Here is a 16,166-nt window from a genome sequence, read left to right as displayed (position 1 = left end):
GTTCAGGATCTTATCGTCGAGTAGTAAAGGAATAGATTTGGAATATTAACACATTTCATATTCGATTTATCTGGTGTGAAAAATCAAGTTACATTATTTAAAAATATTTACACAAATATAGATATGTATATTTGGCTCATTTACATATCTATCTGTGAGCTGCATTTTAAAAAAAAATATAGTATAAATTATTTTATAAGTCTGTTCGGGATATCCTAGATTAATAAAAGAAAAGTTTAAGGACGAAGTGAAATACAGTAGTTTAGGGATTTGGAAGGTTGTAATTCAAAAAAAAAAAAAGGAAGGTTAAGTGCGAAACTGATGAGTTTGATATTTGATTTGATATTTCTGAGTTTTAATCAAAATAAACTGCAAATGCTAACCATCATGCAAGAGTCCAAGACAGTAACAAATAACCCATTACAATCAGTGACAGAATTATAAGCAAAACACTAACCAAAAAACACCTCGTGTAAAAATACTGCACCACGAATATGGAATACATACCGTGTCGGGTGAAGATTCATATCACCTACGGTTTCTAAAATGTCACGACATAAACGCAAAGAGGTTCCACAACATTACAGAAGAAAGCATCAAAAACAACAAATCTTCCCAAACCGCTCTGAAGAGACAAAACTTAGACTATAACTCATTTCTCATCTTCATCACTCGATAACCCGAGTTCTATTTTTATCTGCTTATCTTCTTTGACAGATTTGTCTGATGATTCTGAATGTTCGACATGGTCCTTTGGTTTCACAAACCGTTCTTCTTCTTCTGTTGGTTTAGGATCATCATATTTGCTCCCCGATGACTCTTGTTCCACCACCACGGAAGCTTTCTTCTCACTTTCATCAGGCTTCTCGTAAATAGCTAGAACGCGTTGGAGCTCATCGTTCACGTGCAGAGCCTCAAAAAGAACAGTCTCATCGTCTGTTGTGCTCTCTATGATCATTTGAATCAAAGGCTGTGATTGCTTGCATTTCTCCATCAAGCTCACCGTTAACTCGTCCTGTAACCATTACATATACAATAAACACCATTACTTATATAACTAACACATAGAAACATGGTTACATGAGTGAATAACACACAAACATTACCTCCGTGTGATTTGGCTTCTCATCAGTGTTCAACATGCTGGATAGCAACTCGAGGCTGTTCCTTGTAATCTCAATCTGTTCTTTCTTATCCTCGATAGATAAGTTCCCAAAGTTATAGTCAAGAAGACCATCATCATCGTCTCCTCCACGAGCCTGTACTTCTTGATTAGGAACCGGATAGCTACCAGGTGGAGGAACAGGAACAGGCCGTTGCATAAGAGACCCCAAAGAGCCTTGTCCCTCCATTAGATTGTCCTCGTTACGTGTGCTTAAACCATTCTCTCCTTCCAAACTCTACAAACAAAAGAAGATTATACACATATCAATTAAACCAATGTTCAATAAATCACTGCCATGGTGGTTAGGAGCCTTATAGAAAATTATTGTTTAGACGCGGTTTTAGAATGCCACCTTCAGACCAGACTTTCTTGACTAAATGGGTGCATAGGCGCTCTCTAGACCAATTTTTAGAACACTGAACCGTCTAAGCAAATGAGATTCAGAGAGATTATTACCATATAAGTCTGCTGGAAAACAGGAAGATGAGCAAGATCTTGGGACTGTCCCCAAGCTCTAATAAGCTGAAAAGCTCTGCTCCTATTCTCCGAATCAGCTTCACCGTTCTTGACCAACAAAGCCATCTCATCAAGAACCCTCTCGGAAGCAACTTCAGAGAATAATATCTTATTGTCACAGTTCATAGCGCAAGCCTCGAGAAGCTCAAGGCTCAGCCTCTGGCTCACGGGGCTTTTGCTACCAGAGATCTTCCTCTTGATGGCTCTAACGATCTCGGCGGCGTTGAACTCGCGGTTGTTGATCTGAGCGCATATCCTCATGTTCATTCCCCAGTTGGGGTCCTCGAGAGTCTCGAGAGTGGCTTCGTCGACCATTTTGGATTCCAAGGTGGGAGCTTGGAGGATGTCTTTGACTTTGTCAGTTACTAGTCTGCTCATCTGAGCTCCTCCTGTCTTCAGCTTCTCTCCCCATTCGGATATCTTCAGTTTGTCCATGCTTCCACCTGCACATAAAAATTAAAACTTTTTATCTAAAATTTACAAAATCGATCAACCAAATCTTTCAAATTCTAATAAACAGAGATCAGGGAAGGAAAGGGAAATCACAATAAATTGGATCTATCAAATGTGCTGATCCTTGAAGAATCAGGAAGAAAAAAAATGAATTAGGAGAGAACCTGAGATGTGGTTTGGTTCCTTTCAGACAGATCAAATCTTGTCGAAAACTTTAGCTTTGAAATGTTCAGCGGAGGGAGGAGCAAAGAGGAGAAAAGTCCAATACTTTGAACTAAACGAACTACATGTTTGGTTGTGAACACGTGGCATGTTGAGAAAGGCCAAGACTTTGGAACTAACTTGTACATGTTTGTTTGGGGGCTAATGTGTTCCAATGTTTTAATACAGGGAGACTTATCGAAACTAGAGAATAGTTCAGAGGCTAATTTGTCAAAATCTTTTCTTTTTTTTTGGGGGTTCACAAGATTTTTATGAACGAACGCAAACGCACTTCATCCACAAAGACAACGGCGGAGACGACGAGGAGGCTGAGAACACCGACGGGGCAAAAGGTCGTTTCCGATAACAAGTAGCTAACTTTTCGAGATCAAACCTCTGCGGAAGATGGCATACATATCGAATTGGGTCAGATACATGGCTCACAAGCTGGAGTACTCCCTCACTCTCAGCCTCAAGGTCTCTCTCTCTCTCTCTCTCTCACTTGCTTTGTGTTTTGCTTTTATGAATATTGGTTTAGGAATGTTTCAATTTGGCTAAGGCTAACAAAATTTGTAATAAAAAGGCACACTTTGGATGTTTAAAGATCAGAAATTGGAAAGTAACTTTATGCGAAGGAAGGGGGTCAGTTGCTTGGTTGAGTTGAGCTTTGACTGTGTGTGATTCTTGAATGATTTTAAAAGAAGTTTTAAGTAGTCAAAACATGATAAATATTGAACTGGGTTTTAGTATATGCATCATGTTGTATCATCATCCATCACCTGTGAATATGATTTCCAGATCATTCTGTTCAATGATGATCAGATTAAATATGCTGACCCTGAAAAAGGCCCTCGTTATTGTTCTGCTCTTGCTCGTTTCTTCTCTAGATACTTTTTCCAGTTCCCTTTTTTTCTTTTTTACCATCCTTGAGTTACCTCAATTGTCACAGAATCATACTAAAGAGAAGCTAAATGACCGGGAACTAGTTGGTGTAGTCGTGAAGAATTTACTCTATGGAAGGATAACCTACTTACACTCTGGTAAAGGTCAAGAGATGTCCCCAACCATGGGAGCACATGACAACACACTGCTTGTCCGTAAGCTACCTGTTGTTGATACAAGGTATGAGTTTCTCGGCGTGTCCTTTTTAGTTCCATCCACATACATGGGGGTGTTTTGGAGCATGTGAATCTTGTAAGTAGGCGTAGGAGAAAGATAGGGGACTAATAAGGATTGAAAAATTGGAGTCTTTTAGTGGATGACACAAACCATTAAAACAAGGATATGATCTTCCGTGAGAAGAGCTGTGTCTCATTTCTCTTACCTTAATATATTTCATCATTCTGTCGGTCTTTGTGTGATGATGAATCCTTTTAGTTGGCAACCTTTGTCTAGCTTCAGAGTGTGGATTACTAGTGATTTGATCTCTTGTTTTTTGTGTGGTCTAGGTATGTTTTCGTTGGAGATGCTGTTGTGTTGAAGGACCCGAATGAAACAAACAAGTATCTAGTGAGAAGACTAGCAGCGTTAGAAGGATCAGAAATGGTATCAACTGATGAGAAGGAGGAGCCTTTTGTTCTCGAAAAGGATCAGTGCTGGGTCGTAGCTGAAAACCAAGAGATGAAATCTAAGGTACACTCTCTGTTGTAAAAGAAAGAAAAAGAAAAAAAAAAAAACTGAATCTCTATCTGTTGTTTAATAGGAAGCATACGATAGCCGAACATTTGGTCCGGTCTCAATGGCGGACATAGTAGGAAGAGCTATATATTGTCTGAGGACAGCCGTTGATCATGGTCCAGTTAGTAACAGGTAAAAGAAAAGAGAAGAGACCCCCATCCTCTTCTTTCTGTTATTTTTTTTTTCTTTTTAATCTTACTAAGCCACAAAAGACTGTAACCTTGTAATCTCTGTATCAGTGAATTCGCAATGGAAGAGGATTCTCCACTCTTGGCGGTAGAACTTGACGTGGATGAAATGGCTAAAAACCACAAGGCTTAGTAATAACAAGGAAACCTTTGTATCCCCTTTGTTTCCGTTGGTTCGAAACTCCAATCTAGATTCCATTGGAGTGTCAGAGATGTTTGTGGCGAATGTTTGGCCGTTGGTTTCTAAGCTTTCATACAGTTCCTTGTTGAGAGTGCTGAAGAAAGCTTCATCAGCTTCTTCCTCTATAATTAAACACACATTAAACCCAACCGAACATGACATTTGTTGAACCTGTTTTTTTGGTTTGGTTAAATTTTTTATTTCTCTGGTCAAGAGATTTCGATTGGTTTAGTTAACGTAGTCGGTTCTGTTAGGATAGGAAACTCGGTTTGGGAAAATCTGTACCCGTACATTAAACCGAATGTCCAATCTCTAATTTACACAGCCCATTTAGTAATTTGAAATAATCTAAAGCCCAAGACAAGACAAGACGAAGAGCCTTCCTAGAGAAGACAAGAGTTGGAAGCAAGAGGAAGCTTATTCTCCCTCTCCTTACGCCGAAGCTGTTCTTGGAGGCGATGTCGGGAACGTTCCATTTGAATTCTAGCTACGTCCCTGGTAGTACTTTACCTCCCTCTCTCTATGTGTCTCTTACATGTCGTTGATAATTGTTAAGTTCTGTCTTTATTTGGGCTAACCGGGAAGATTCGTAATGTTCATCTACGAGTTCTCACTGTAGTTTTTGGCCTCTATCACTGTAGCGTATGATCTTTGTGTGAAAAGGGCATGTCTAGTAGAAGAAATGATTTTTTTTTTAATGTCCACCAGTTGTTCGACGAAATGCTTCTTAGTGGAATGTTTACATGCTTGTATAAGAATTTTACCTGTAGTGATTGTGCATTGGTATGCTTTTATAAGATCTGCTTTCTCAATGTGGTAATTATTGCTTGGTAACGCAGGTTACACACTTTCAGTTTCAGACAACAGGTGTTTCTCTAACCCTGCTGTTTTCAGTAGAACACCTGCTACATTACATTGCTCTTCTTCCTGTCTGGAACACAAGCTAAATGGAAGTCTGAAATGTGCCGCCGGTAGTAGTTCTTTTGTTTGCCGAGCGAGTTCTTCTGGTGGATACAGAAGAAACCCTGATTTCTCAAGGCTTAATAAGCACGGAAGAAACAGGCAAAGCGTTGATAGAGGTTTCGATGGTGAAAACTCTGATATGTTATCTTCAAGGAATGGGTCTTTGCTCTCTCTGTCTAACTCCCCGAAGTTCCAAGCCACTTCATCCCCTGGGCCAAGAGAGAAAGAGATAGTGGAGCTCTTCAGAAAGGTTCAAGCTCAGCTCCGAGCTCGAGCAGCGGCTAAGAGGGAAGATCAAAAGGTAGAAGAAGAAGAAGCTTCTAAAGGACAGGGTAAAGAAAGTGAAACTGTCGACTCCCTTCTTAAGTTACTAAGGAAGCACTCGGGAGAGCAGAGCAAGAAAGTTAACAATTTTAACAGCCATGGAGACAATTCTCTACAAGTAGATCCTGTGGACAGAAGGCAAGATCGCAGCAGCGGGAATATTGTCAAGTCATGGACCAAAGATCATAATGCATCATCATCCTTTACCAGGCCAGCGTCAAGCTTCAGAAGAAAGTCGCCGGTACCAAGATTTGAATCGCCTCCGGCTTATTCTAACGAGGCAACTTTTGATGAGGCGTCGAGTTACAGCGTGACTTGGACTCATAAGAAGGATACAGCAGAGTCGCATGACGAACCTCAGGCTGAGATTGAGCCCGAGTACGACGAACATGCACCTGAATATGAGTTAGATCCTGAGCCTGTGACAGCTATTCTCGAACCAGAGTCTGAGCTGGAGGTAAACACATCATCATTTTACCAAGTGGAGGATGATAATGTTACTTTAGATGCCTTATCAGATGCTGATGATGAGGAGTCTCTGGATGATGCTGACGATGAAGAGGTTGATGAAGCTGAGGAAGAACCTGTGAAAGACTTGAGTACATTGAAGCTGATGGAACTGAGAGGCATAGCAAAATCAAGGGGACTAAAGGGGTTTTCAAAGATGAAGAAAGCCGAACTCATGGAGTTGCTTGGTAGACACTCCAGCTGATTTTGACGGTGAATGAGACTCAACAAATAATCTGAACATTTGCTCTCGTTGATGACAATGTTGAAGTGAGTTATTTTCTGCTGTTTTGCTCTCGTTGATGACAATGTTGAAGTGAGTTATTTTCTGTTGTTTTGTTTACACAGATTTTTAATCTTTGCTGTTTGAAAGGTCATTAAACACAATTAAGCTTGTTCTCAGATAGTTTTAAGACGATGGCTCACTTCAAATCAAAGAGTCATTTAAAGCACTGTATTCTAAGCCAGGCCTTTTCTTTGAGGGGTCAGATACTTGAATCAAAATCGTAATTGGAGTCGGCTGATGGCTCATTCAAGGTGGGTCCGGTCATAGCCAGTGTAATCAGTCAATCAAAATGATCACCAATTTTTTCTGATTGGTTACCTTCTTTAATCCTTAGTTGGCCCTACTTGTAAGTCACGTTTTTATCATTTTATACTTCTCACTGGTTTTCTGCTTGTTAATAACATGGCACATACGTATTTTAATCAATGTTTTTTGGTCAATAATATACATTATGATTCAAATCCAGGTAGTAGCAACAATGATTTATGCATATATTTTTCTAAAAAAATCAATAGTGTTCATTGTGTTTTATAAAGAATCATTACTAGCTTAACTCAGACGATGGTGATCATATAATTGCTATAGTGGAGTCATCGCTGGATCATTGATAATGGTGCTTTTTAGGTTATGTTTTTTTCTTCTTCAAAATCATCACATTAAAAACTCATGCAAAATCATATTTTGGCCATTTACATATAACTTTGTAAGCCCACTCATATATATCTGGGAGCAGGAGCGTCACATATTAATAACACATACATCAACCTAAGCGTACGTTATAGCACAGCTTGATAACTCCAAATATGTTGAGGAAATCAATAGCAATTATAAATGGCTGATAAAAAAAAGTACGTGGACCTCCTCGATAAAGCTACTTTTTTTGTTGGCTATCCAATACTTTTAGTAAAACTACAAGAATTTAAAATATGATGATATAGTTCATTCTGCATAGAAAAAGAGAATATGCTTTATAAAGTATCTCAACTATTAGAACGCCAATATATATAGTCTGTCTTTAATCTAATCATACACTGAACATGTTTATTAGAAATAGGTATAGTGCAAAACATCACCAAAGATTGTAAATTATAACTATGGCGCTTATAACCTAAGAGAAGACAACCCTTTAACGAATATAAATTGAAGAAGCAATTATCACAAGAGGGCAAAAGAAAAAGACAAATTAAAGTAATGATATGTTTAGCTTAACATGAACTCTTCATAGTATATTCTATAGTGAGGATATCATAGTTGGGCGATTTCTTGAGATATCTATAACCTTTTAGTAATACCCAAAACAATATATACATTATAAGATTAATATTTTTACATTAAAATCGCACAAGAAAGTGATATAGGAAACGTAAAACATTTTTATTCATGTGGGTCACAAACGAAGATTTTAAGTCTTAACTAGCTTAATAAAACAATTCAAAACTCAGAAAATATCGGAATTTTCTCCAGTTGTAAGATTACTAGTGAGAAGATTATCAAACCAACTCTCCATGTCATGGTTATATCCCTTAATATTGCTATCTAATGATGAACTCTCCCAATCCTCTAACTTTATCTCTCTATTCTCAACTCCCGAAATGTTGCAATCCATCGATACAACTTCTGACCAAAAGCTCTCATCTATCAATGGAAGAACATCTTCTGGTGACGTAGCAGAGTCTTTGCTGCTGTTATTGGACACGTCGTTATTGTTGCTCGAGGTTGTAACCGCTGAAATGTTGGTACTACTGCTAGACTGTTGTTGCGGAGAGCTTGGCCTCTTTTCATCCATAACTGAGACGAGTTGTTCATCATTGTCGCAAATCTTTTCGCTGATATTCTGATCTTGATTATGCTGGATTCTTTTCTTTAGATGAGTGTGCCACACATTTTTTATTTCGTTGTCTGTTCTTCCCGGTAATTTTGCAGCTATAGCAGACCATCTACCATATAAAAATTCACATAATATTAATCAAAGTGTCAGATAATTGAATAATAAAATTTATGAGAAGAAAGAGCGAGTAGAACAAAATAAAAGCAACTGAATTGAATTGCCTAGGCTATATGTAGGTTAAAAAGATTTGCACATGTCTTACAGTGATCCCAGTGCCTATTTCGTCTCGTAGTGAAAGTTGTTTATAAGAAAATTAGTAAAGTGAAAATTAAATTTTTTAATTGTTTAGGTATGTGGACAAAGGAAATCACGGGTTCGAATCTTCTGAGTCCTTAGCCCCCACACAGTTATAATATTTGGCATATTGGCAGAAAAATTGTGAAGTATTATAGTAAGATTTTTTAAAAAAATATAAGGACGAAAAATAAAAACCTGTTGCCTAAGCTTTGATGCAAGTTGATGATAGTTTCTTCTTCTTGAGGAGTGAAGTTGCCACGTTTGATGTCTGGTCTCAAATAATTAATCCAACGAAGCCTGCAACTTTTTCCGCACCGAAGTAGCCCTAATCATTACACAAACACCATCTCAAGAACTTTACACACATATTGTACATGCAGATATAATTATACAGAACAAGAACACTCCTCGAATCAGAAGTAATAATATGTTTCTCTTTTGTGAAGATATGTTAGCAAATAGATAAATATATGAAAATATTTACCAGCTAGCTGAGGGAGAGCTCTCCAGTTAGGATGACCATGGAGACGAATGTGACTAATCAAGATTCGATCTTCTTCAGCACTCCACGGCCCTTTCTTCAGTCCCAATTTCTCACAGCATGGTCTTCTCCCCATCTTTTTCAATCTTATTCGAAGAAAGGTATCTTGAAAAGAAAAAAAAATCTTCAAAAGAACCAAAGATTTTAAAAACTAGATGAAGAAGGTTTTGTGTTTATTCTAACTAAAAGAAAAAAAGAAGGTATTGTGTTTATGAAAGCAAACGAAGCCAGATGTTTGAAGCAAGTGTGCGATGGCTAAGTGTGTTGATATTTTATATAATGCAATGCAACCATAGGAAAAGGACAAGGAGGAAAATATATTTCTTTTTTTGGTACACAAAGTCCAACGTTTACAACTTCTTTTGCTCTACTCACTTTTCAAAGAATAGTTATGTTTTTCTTTGTCTAGATAATTTGGCAACGCACCGAGGAAAGCAAGTCAAATCTTTGCATCTGTTGTTGGTGACTTGTTTAGCAGTGAAGTTGAATTTCCTAGGGAAAATTTTAACTACTGATGGTATGAATTTAGTGAAGTTATGAAATTTTTATTAAAATAGTAATGGATGAAGTTATCAAGAAGTGTTGAGTGGTTCGTCAACTGATTGACTTTATTGAAGAGTTGTAGATAGATTGTTAGTAAGTCTAATTCACACTAAAAAATTAGCTTAGAATTAAAAATTACCACATCACTTGTATATTTTCATTTCCACATATTTTTGATGTGGGACTTTTGATATAGATGTCAATGGAGATCGTCTAGGTCCGATCTATCATATATTATCCAATGTGATCCACTTATATCTCTCGATTTCTTTTAGTTTTCCAAACAAACCAAAAGTATGTTAAAACTTAAAACTCGTTTCATTAAAAGACTGATCATTGTATTGTGGATCACACAACGATACTCAGATCTACCTTTTTCTTTTTAACGTTTTATGTATAAAGATATCGCTCTAGTGCGACTGTTCAGTCATATCAAAGAAGGGACCATGTGAAACACGATATAATTATCACGAGAGATAAAGTAAACTAACAAAATTATTGTTAACACATCCTCATCTTCACTGTTGCATCTGCTTCTAGACAGCGTCGTTTTCCACATATTAATACCCCTCTCCACACTTCATGACTCATCTTCCTCACTAGTTTACGCTCCGTTGTTCTCATGATTTTTCTTTTTAAGTCGGTAAAACCTAAATATACAACTGTTTTTTTTTTTGGTAACGGTCGAGATGCTCTATCAAGTGAAAACATATTGGTATTACATCACGTAGCACTAGGCCACTAGTGGTGAAAAGTTCTCAGCTATTGGACTCGGTTCAGGCCCGGTCTTATCTGGATGAAGGAGCGTGTTTTGTTAGACGCCATCAGTTTGGATACTGAGCTGTTAGACTCGGGTTCAGGCCCGGTCTTGTCTGGCCATGATGAAGGCACGTGTTTTGTTAAACGCCTGACTTCTTATCAAAAGCATCAATTTGGATATTTGATTCATTGATTGTTTAGCTCAAAAAGGCCCAGTATAAGATAGGCCACCAATTTTGGTGGGTCCATGAAAGGGCCCATAGAAATTAAACCGTAACTATTATTACCAAGGCATCAAACTAAACCGGACAAAACTGGTTAGCAGAAGTCCATTGTAGTTTACGAAAACACCCTTTTCCGCATTGATTTTTGAGAGTTATTTAGCTCATTATGTGGGACCCAGCTCTTATTCTTCAAAAACAATCCGCTACCTATGCCTTGGAAGCAGAAATTGCATGACCCAACAAACAAGGAAATTATTTCTGTTATTTAACATTTTAGGAAATATTATTACTATTTCTTTTCTTTTTTTCTTGACAACAGGAAAGATTATTATTTATTTTAAGATCATCATAATATTTTCATCGACACCTTATATAGATTAGATTACTTTGATGTTGTGGAGAAGTAACACATTAAATTTTTGTTACAGATGATCCTGACCTATTTATTATGGCTATAAATCGTAAAAACTAGTTTAACAAAGCAAAATCTCCAAAAACAAATCATAAACTAGACATATTTCTAATAATCGCAGGACTCTAAACATGCCCCACAAATACCAGAAAGTATCATGTATAGACGAAACTACCCTTTGAAGAGGGTTTCTGAAACGGCAAAAGTTAGAGAATCGTCATGGGACCCACGCGAAGACAGACACGTCATAGAACTCAGACTGTAACTAACCAGCCTGTCTTGGCCAGAAAGAGAGATATTACATGATTCAACTAAATCACTAGTACACAGCACAGTATCAACTATATAAAGTCGAGTTTCATATATGTTTACCGTATGCGTATACTGTCTAATGTATATAAGGTTTTGTATATGTTATAAATCGTGCTATATCAACGCTCATAAATGGATCAAGGAAAGATTTATGTTTTCTTAACTAAAAAGTTTAAGCTAAAAGATGTAATGCCAAAGAACTAAAATATGTAACTTAGCATAAATTTGGTCAGTTAGCAGAAACAAATTGCAACCAAAACCAAATTTTCAAATTTATATATAAAAATAATTATTTTAAAATATTATAGAGTTATCTTTATGTTTAAAATTTGAATTTAAACACGCTTATATATACCATCTTTTTAGTTATCTAACATATCAATATAGACTTTCAAAGTGAGAAAACTGAATTTTCACAGGTCCTAATCACGCGTTTTATATAAAAATGATTATGAATATATTAGGAGAAAAATACATAAGCTTTTTTTCTATCGAAGAGAAAATACATTAGTTAGTTTGCTTTAACAAACATAGAAGAGTTTACAAAAAAAAAAAACATAGAAGAGTTTATTTTGAACGTAACATTTTTTGTCCCCCGATCGACCACAAATATATAACATAAGAATTAAATTTTATTTTAATTCAAGAAATTGTTTTGTTTGTCATCCTACTCTCTTTTTATTGTTACTCAAAACATTACAAACGTATAGGCTTTTCTAAAAAAGAAAGAGAGACAGAAACAGAGAGAGTTGTTTAAGAATAAAACTCTTCTCCGCGTGAACTCCGATGCTTTAGTCGGAATATTCTTCTCCGACATTCATCACTCGTCGGTAACGTTATATCTTCTCTTTACAACTTTCATTATGCTAATAGACGAATAAGAAGGAAAACTAGCTAAGACAAGTTGATTACTAAGGGTGCTTAAAGCAATTTCATATGACACAATTCGTTTGCAGATTTTGTAACTATCTTAGCCCTTAAAACGGTTTAATGGAAAGTGGAAACATGTTTGAAGAAATAGGGTGTTTTGACCCTAATGCTCCGGCAGATATGACGGTGGAGAGCAACTTCTCTCCGGCGGAGCCACCACCGCCGGTCTTGGTCGCCGGTAGCACAAGCAACAGCAACTGCAGTCTAGAAGATCTCTCTGAGTTCCACCTCAGCCCACAAGACTGCTCCCTAGCCGCTGCAGCCGCAGCTTCTGTTCATCAGCTTCACATCAATGCTACTACTCCTAGTTGTGATCACCAACTCCAGAGTTTAATACACCAAAACTTTCAAGATCCATCCTATGCTCCACAGTCTAACAATTGGGACAACGGTTACCAAGACTTTGTGACTTTAGGTCCTAATCACACGACTCCTGACCTACTCAGCCTCTTGCAGCTGCCGAGATCCTCACTTCCACCTTTCGCAACACCTAGCCTTCACGACATGATCATGACATCTTCCTCTGCCGCCTCTGCTGCCTTTGACCCGCTCTACCATCTGAACTTCCCTTTGCAGCCTCCTAGTGGGACTCTACTAGGAGTTGAGGATCAAACCGAGTTCAATGGAGTGAACGGTTTGATATATGCTGAAGAAAACAACAACACCGAGAATGGTCTTAACCCTAAAGGGAGAGGATCGAGAAAGCGTAAAGTCTTCCCTACAGAACGTGAGAGAAGAGTTCACTTCAAAGACCGGTTTGGTGACTTAAAGAACTTAATTCCAAACCCTACCAAGGTTAAGAGAAACACCTAACTTCTTCTTCAAGTAATAACTTTATAAACTAAACCATTTTATTTTTTTTTTGCTTATTCTCAAGAATGATAGAGCATCAATCGTTGGAGAAGCGATAGATCACATCAAAGAGTTGCTAAGAACCATAGAGGAGTTCAAGATGCTATTGGAGAAGAAAAGAATCACCAGACAGAGGAATAAGAGAGGCAGAATCGAAGTGGGGGAAGAGGACGTTGGTGATGAGAACTACAATGCTCAAAGCGAAGTAGTGGAACAGTGTTTGGTCAACAAGAAGAACAATGCCTTGAGATGCTCGTGGCTGAAGAGGAAATCAAAATTCACTGAAGTCGATGTGCGTATCATAGACGATGAAGTTACTATCAAGATCGTGCAAAAGAAGAAAATCAACTGTTTAGTGTTCGTCTCCAAAGTGATTGATCAGCTTCAGCTTGATCTTCATCATGTAGCTGGTGCACAGATCGGAGAGCACCACAGCTTCTTGTTCAACACCAAGGTTTGTCATTAAATTTCATGACCCTTTATTAGACCTACAAGTATTTTACTATTACTAACTATTTTTGACATATGTGAACAGATTTGTGAAGGATCTAGTGTTTATGCAAGTGCCATAGCAGATAGAGTTATGGAAGTGTTGGAGAAACAATACATGGAAGCTCTTTCGTCGAACAATGGCTATCACTGCTACACTAGTGATTAATGCGTTTTCTTCTATCTAGTAATGACTTTTCATAATGGATGATTAATAATATCACATTAGTAATGTTTCGTATTATTTCGTTTTATCTATGTGGGCTTGAAGCTAGTTTTTTCCTCGGAGGATTAATAACATCACATTAGTAATATAATTTACTCATACCTACACTCAATTAGCAGTTCAGAAGTACAAACACAAATCTCAAAATCTATTCATCTATTAGAAATATAATATAAACTAGTTATATAGAGAGTGTGATAAATATTAATCAAGGAAATATCATCAATGACATGTAGATTTATAATTTCTTATGAACATACACTGTAGAATATAAAAATAAAATAAAGATGATTGGAACCTACTTATCTTTAGCTTTATATCTAGGGGAATAGCATCATATATCTGGATATGCAAGCAATAAGGCCCATAACATATCCAACTCTCTCTTATATGTTCTGTTCTTTTGTTGTTGTACAATGTTTTGCCTAGATGATTGATTCAGTCTTATGTTGAAAGTTATGATAAAATAAATAAACATATATTGTACCTTATATTACAAATAACTATGAAATTTAATATAATATACTAGCTAATAAATACGCATATAGCTTGAATTGGATTTACATATTGTTTTACTATTTGCAAATGGTAATGTGAAAACTTACTTTCGTTTGTTTAAAAAATGTCTATTAGGAAGAAAAAAACCCTGTGCTCCACAATAAGTAAAAAATTATATATGATATATTTATATTAAACATTATATTTATATTAAACATATACAAATGTATATTGTTTACAAAAAAACATTTACAAATATGCTATATTTACCTTATAACATTTAATATTGTTAAAAACTATATTTACATTGTAACATTTAATATTGTAAAAAATATTGATTTAAAATAAATACCAGCTAATAATCATACATACAGTTTTAGAACTCATTAAAAAATATTAAGAAATTATAAGCAATAAGGTAGAGTGATTTACATACTGTCGATACACTTCCAACATCGCCATCACATATCTTCCAAAACTTATTAATCGGATAAACAATAAACTATATTAAAAAAAAAAAGAGTTCACTCAAATTTCATGAAATTGTGGAAGTACAGATTCATGAACATAATATCATAAGCTCTTCTAAGTATTCAGCACCCAAATCCTCAAAAACCACAACCGATGTATCACTTTCTTGATTCGTAACAACACTCTGTTTTCTACTTCTTGATGACAAAGAAGAAGACGAAGAGGAAGAAGAAGAGTACGAGGAAGAAGAAGTGGAAGACAAGGAAGAAGAAGGAGAAGACTTCTTCTTTCCTCTAGGCCGGTTTCTCATGGAGTGTTTTCTCTTCAAAGCTATCACCGGAGACTCTCCGTCGTTGAAATTGACATTCTCCATGTTCCACAGAGTCTCCTTAACAACTTCTACAGGGAAGTTGAGTACGGCAAGATCGCCTTTCAAAGCGAAAGCAGCCTGATCATAAGCGAGAGCCGCCTCTTCCGCAGTGTCGAACGTACCGAGCCCACACTCTTATCCCTTTCCTCGTTGAGTCTCTTATCTCGGCTGCGTATTTCCCCCACGGCCTCTTCCTCACTCCTCTGTATGACCTCTCCTCCTCCTCCTGCTGCTTGACCGGTACGGTGGCATCTTCTTCTTCTTTGACGATTGATGATTCAAATGTGGAGAAGTCATCAAAGTAGTAGGAAGGGCTAAATGATTGATGTAAGAAACTATCTTCCCACAAGAATGATTCTTGTGAGCTCCATGATGTTGTTGAAGAAGAGTCTTGACTTTGGTTTTCAGAAAATAAGGTAGTTTGAAACTCCATTTTCAATATTTTTTTTCTTAACGGTTTTCTTTTTAGATCTCGTTATTAAGTGGTTATAAGTTTGGGAAGTATATAGCATATATATATGAGTTGTGGAACGTACGTATCAAGAGGTGTTGTTATATAAATATTAAGTGAATATATAAATGATATCATTGGGTCAAATTGATAGCAAGGCTGCCTCCAATTAGTACTATTTGTTTCGAAACGCAAAATGGGGACATCCAAAAAGATAAATATAATAGAAAGAAGGTAATACGTAATAAGATCTAATCCAATACGATACACACATTAGTAGGTGCATTGTTCCACGAGGACAAGACCAAGATTGAGGGAATGACGTACGGCGGCGTCTTGACGACAAAACACATAGATCATCATTTGTTGACAATGGCAGATATTTGCCCACATTGAGTTTTGTTACTCGAGAGCATGCATCTCGGTCGCTAGTAGAGAGGTTTTTAGTTTTCAAATGTTCAAGTAACAGAAAAAATGTTGAAGAAACTTCAGGTTTTTAGTG

General features: G+C 36.8%; 6 protein-coding genes across 7 annotated transcripts; 3 read left to right on the top strand and 3 right to left on the bottom strand.

Annotated features, from left to right (window-relative positions):
• Positions 1 to 353: 353 nt before the first annotated feature.
• LOC108824276 (TOM1-like protein 2) lies at positions 354 to 2,458 on the bottom strand. The gene is made up of 4 exons (XM_018597705.2): positions 2,299 to 2,458; positions 1,622 to 2,124; positions 1,107 to 1,400; positions 354 to 1,015 (listed from the first exon to the last, which is right to left on the bottom strand). The coding sequence occupies exons 2-4, from the start codon at positions 2,114 to 2,116 to the stop codon at positions 653 to 655; spliced, it is 1,152 nt and encodes a 383-aa protein (XP_018453207.2). The 5' UTR covers positions 2,117 to 2,124; positions 2,299 to 2,458; the 3' UTR covers positions 354 to 652.
• Positions 2,459 to 2,563: 105 nt separating this feature from the next.
• Positions 2,564 to 4,594, top strand: LOC108809391 (uncharacterized). Its single transcript, XM_018581540.2, has 5 exons — positions 2,564 to 2,812; positions 3,285 to 3,457; positions 3,784 to 3,967; positions 4,038 to 4,144; positions 4,252 to 4,594. The coding sequence occupies exons 1-5, from the start codon at positions 2,741 to 2,743 to the stop codon at positions 4,331 to 4,333; spliced, it is 618 nt and encodes a 205-aa protein (XP_018437042.1). The 5' UTR covers positions 2,564 to 2,740; the 3' UTR covers positions 4,334 to 4,594.
• Positions 4,595 to 4,723: 129 nt separating this feature from the next.
• Positions 4,724 to 6,860, top strand: LOC108809371 (rho-N domain-containing protein 1, chloroplastic). 2 transcript variants are annotated; one of them, XR_008941639.1, is made up of 3 exons: positions 4,724 to 4,879; positions 5,221 to 6,491; positions 6,579 to 6,860. XR_008941639.1 is itself a non-coding variant. In XM_018581519.2 (2 exons), exons 1-2 carry the CDS (start codon positions 4,840 to 4,842, stop codon positions 6,378 to 6,380), a joined length of 1,200 nt encoding a protein of 399 aa, XP_018437021.1. In that variant the 5' UTR covers positions 4,724 to 4,839; the 3' UTR covers positions 6,381 to 6,566. The 2 variants fall into 2 exon arrangements, 1 of the variants encoding a protein (XP_018437021.1); XM_018581519.2 differs by lacking the exon at positions 6,579 to 6,860 and having other exon boundaries at positions 5,221 to 6,566.
• A 956-nt stretch (positions 6,861 to 7,816) lies between these two features.
• On the bottom strand, positions 7,817 to 9,383 carry LOC130505357 (transcription factor MYB13-like). The gene is made up of 3 exons (XM_056999953.1): positions 9,071 to 9,383; positions 8,782 to 8,911; positions 7,817 to 8,398 (listed from the first exon to the last, which is right to left on the bottom strand). Exons 1-3 carry the CDS (start codon positions 9,201 to 9,203, stop codon positions 7,900 to 7,902), a joined length of 762 nt encoding a protein of 253 aa, XP_056855933.1. The 5' UTR covers positions 9,204 to 9,383; the 3' UTR covers positions 7,817 to 7,899.
• Positions 9,384 to 12,057: 2,674 nt separating this feature from the next.
• On the top strand, positions 12,058 to 13,973 carry LOC108854067 (transcription factor bHLH89). Its single transcript, XM_018627568.2, has 4 exons — positions 12,058 to 12,207; positions 12,334 to 13,102; positions 13,185 to 13,613; positions 13,695 to 13,973. The coding sequence occupies exons 2-4, from the start codon at positions 12,368 to 12,370 to the stop codon at positions 13,815 to 13,817; spliced, it is 1,287 nt and encodes a 428-aa protein (XP_018483070.1). The 5' UTR covers positions 12,058 to 12,207; positions 12,334 to 12,367; the 3' UTR covers positions 13,818 to 13,973.
• Positions 13,974 to 14,731: 758 nt separating this feature from the next.
• LOC108861875 (ethylene-responsive transcription factor ERF094) lies at positions 14,732 to 15,741 on the bottom strand. Its single transcript, XM_018635853.2, is given in 2 exon segments — positions 14,732 to 15,339; positions 15,341 to 15,741. Coding segments are annotated over 2 exon segments (714 nt in total). The 5' UTR covers positions 15,647 to 15,741; the 3' UTR covers positions 14,732 to 14,931.
• Positions 15,742 to 16,166: the final 425 nt, after the last annotated feature.

Source organism: Raphanus sativus, unplaced genomic scaffold, assembly GCF_000801105.2.
Source record: "Raphanus sativus cultivar WK10039 unplaced genomic scaffold, ASM80110v3 Scaffold2202, whole genome shotgun sequence".
NCBI lineage: Eukaryota > Viridiplantae > Streptophyta > Magnoliopsida > Brassicales > Brassicaceae > Raphanus > Raphanus sativus.
This window is presented reverse-complemented; position numbering and strand designations above follow the sequence as displayed.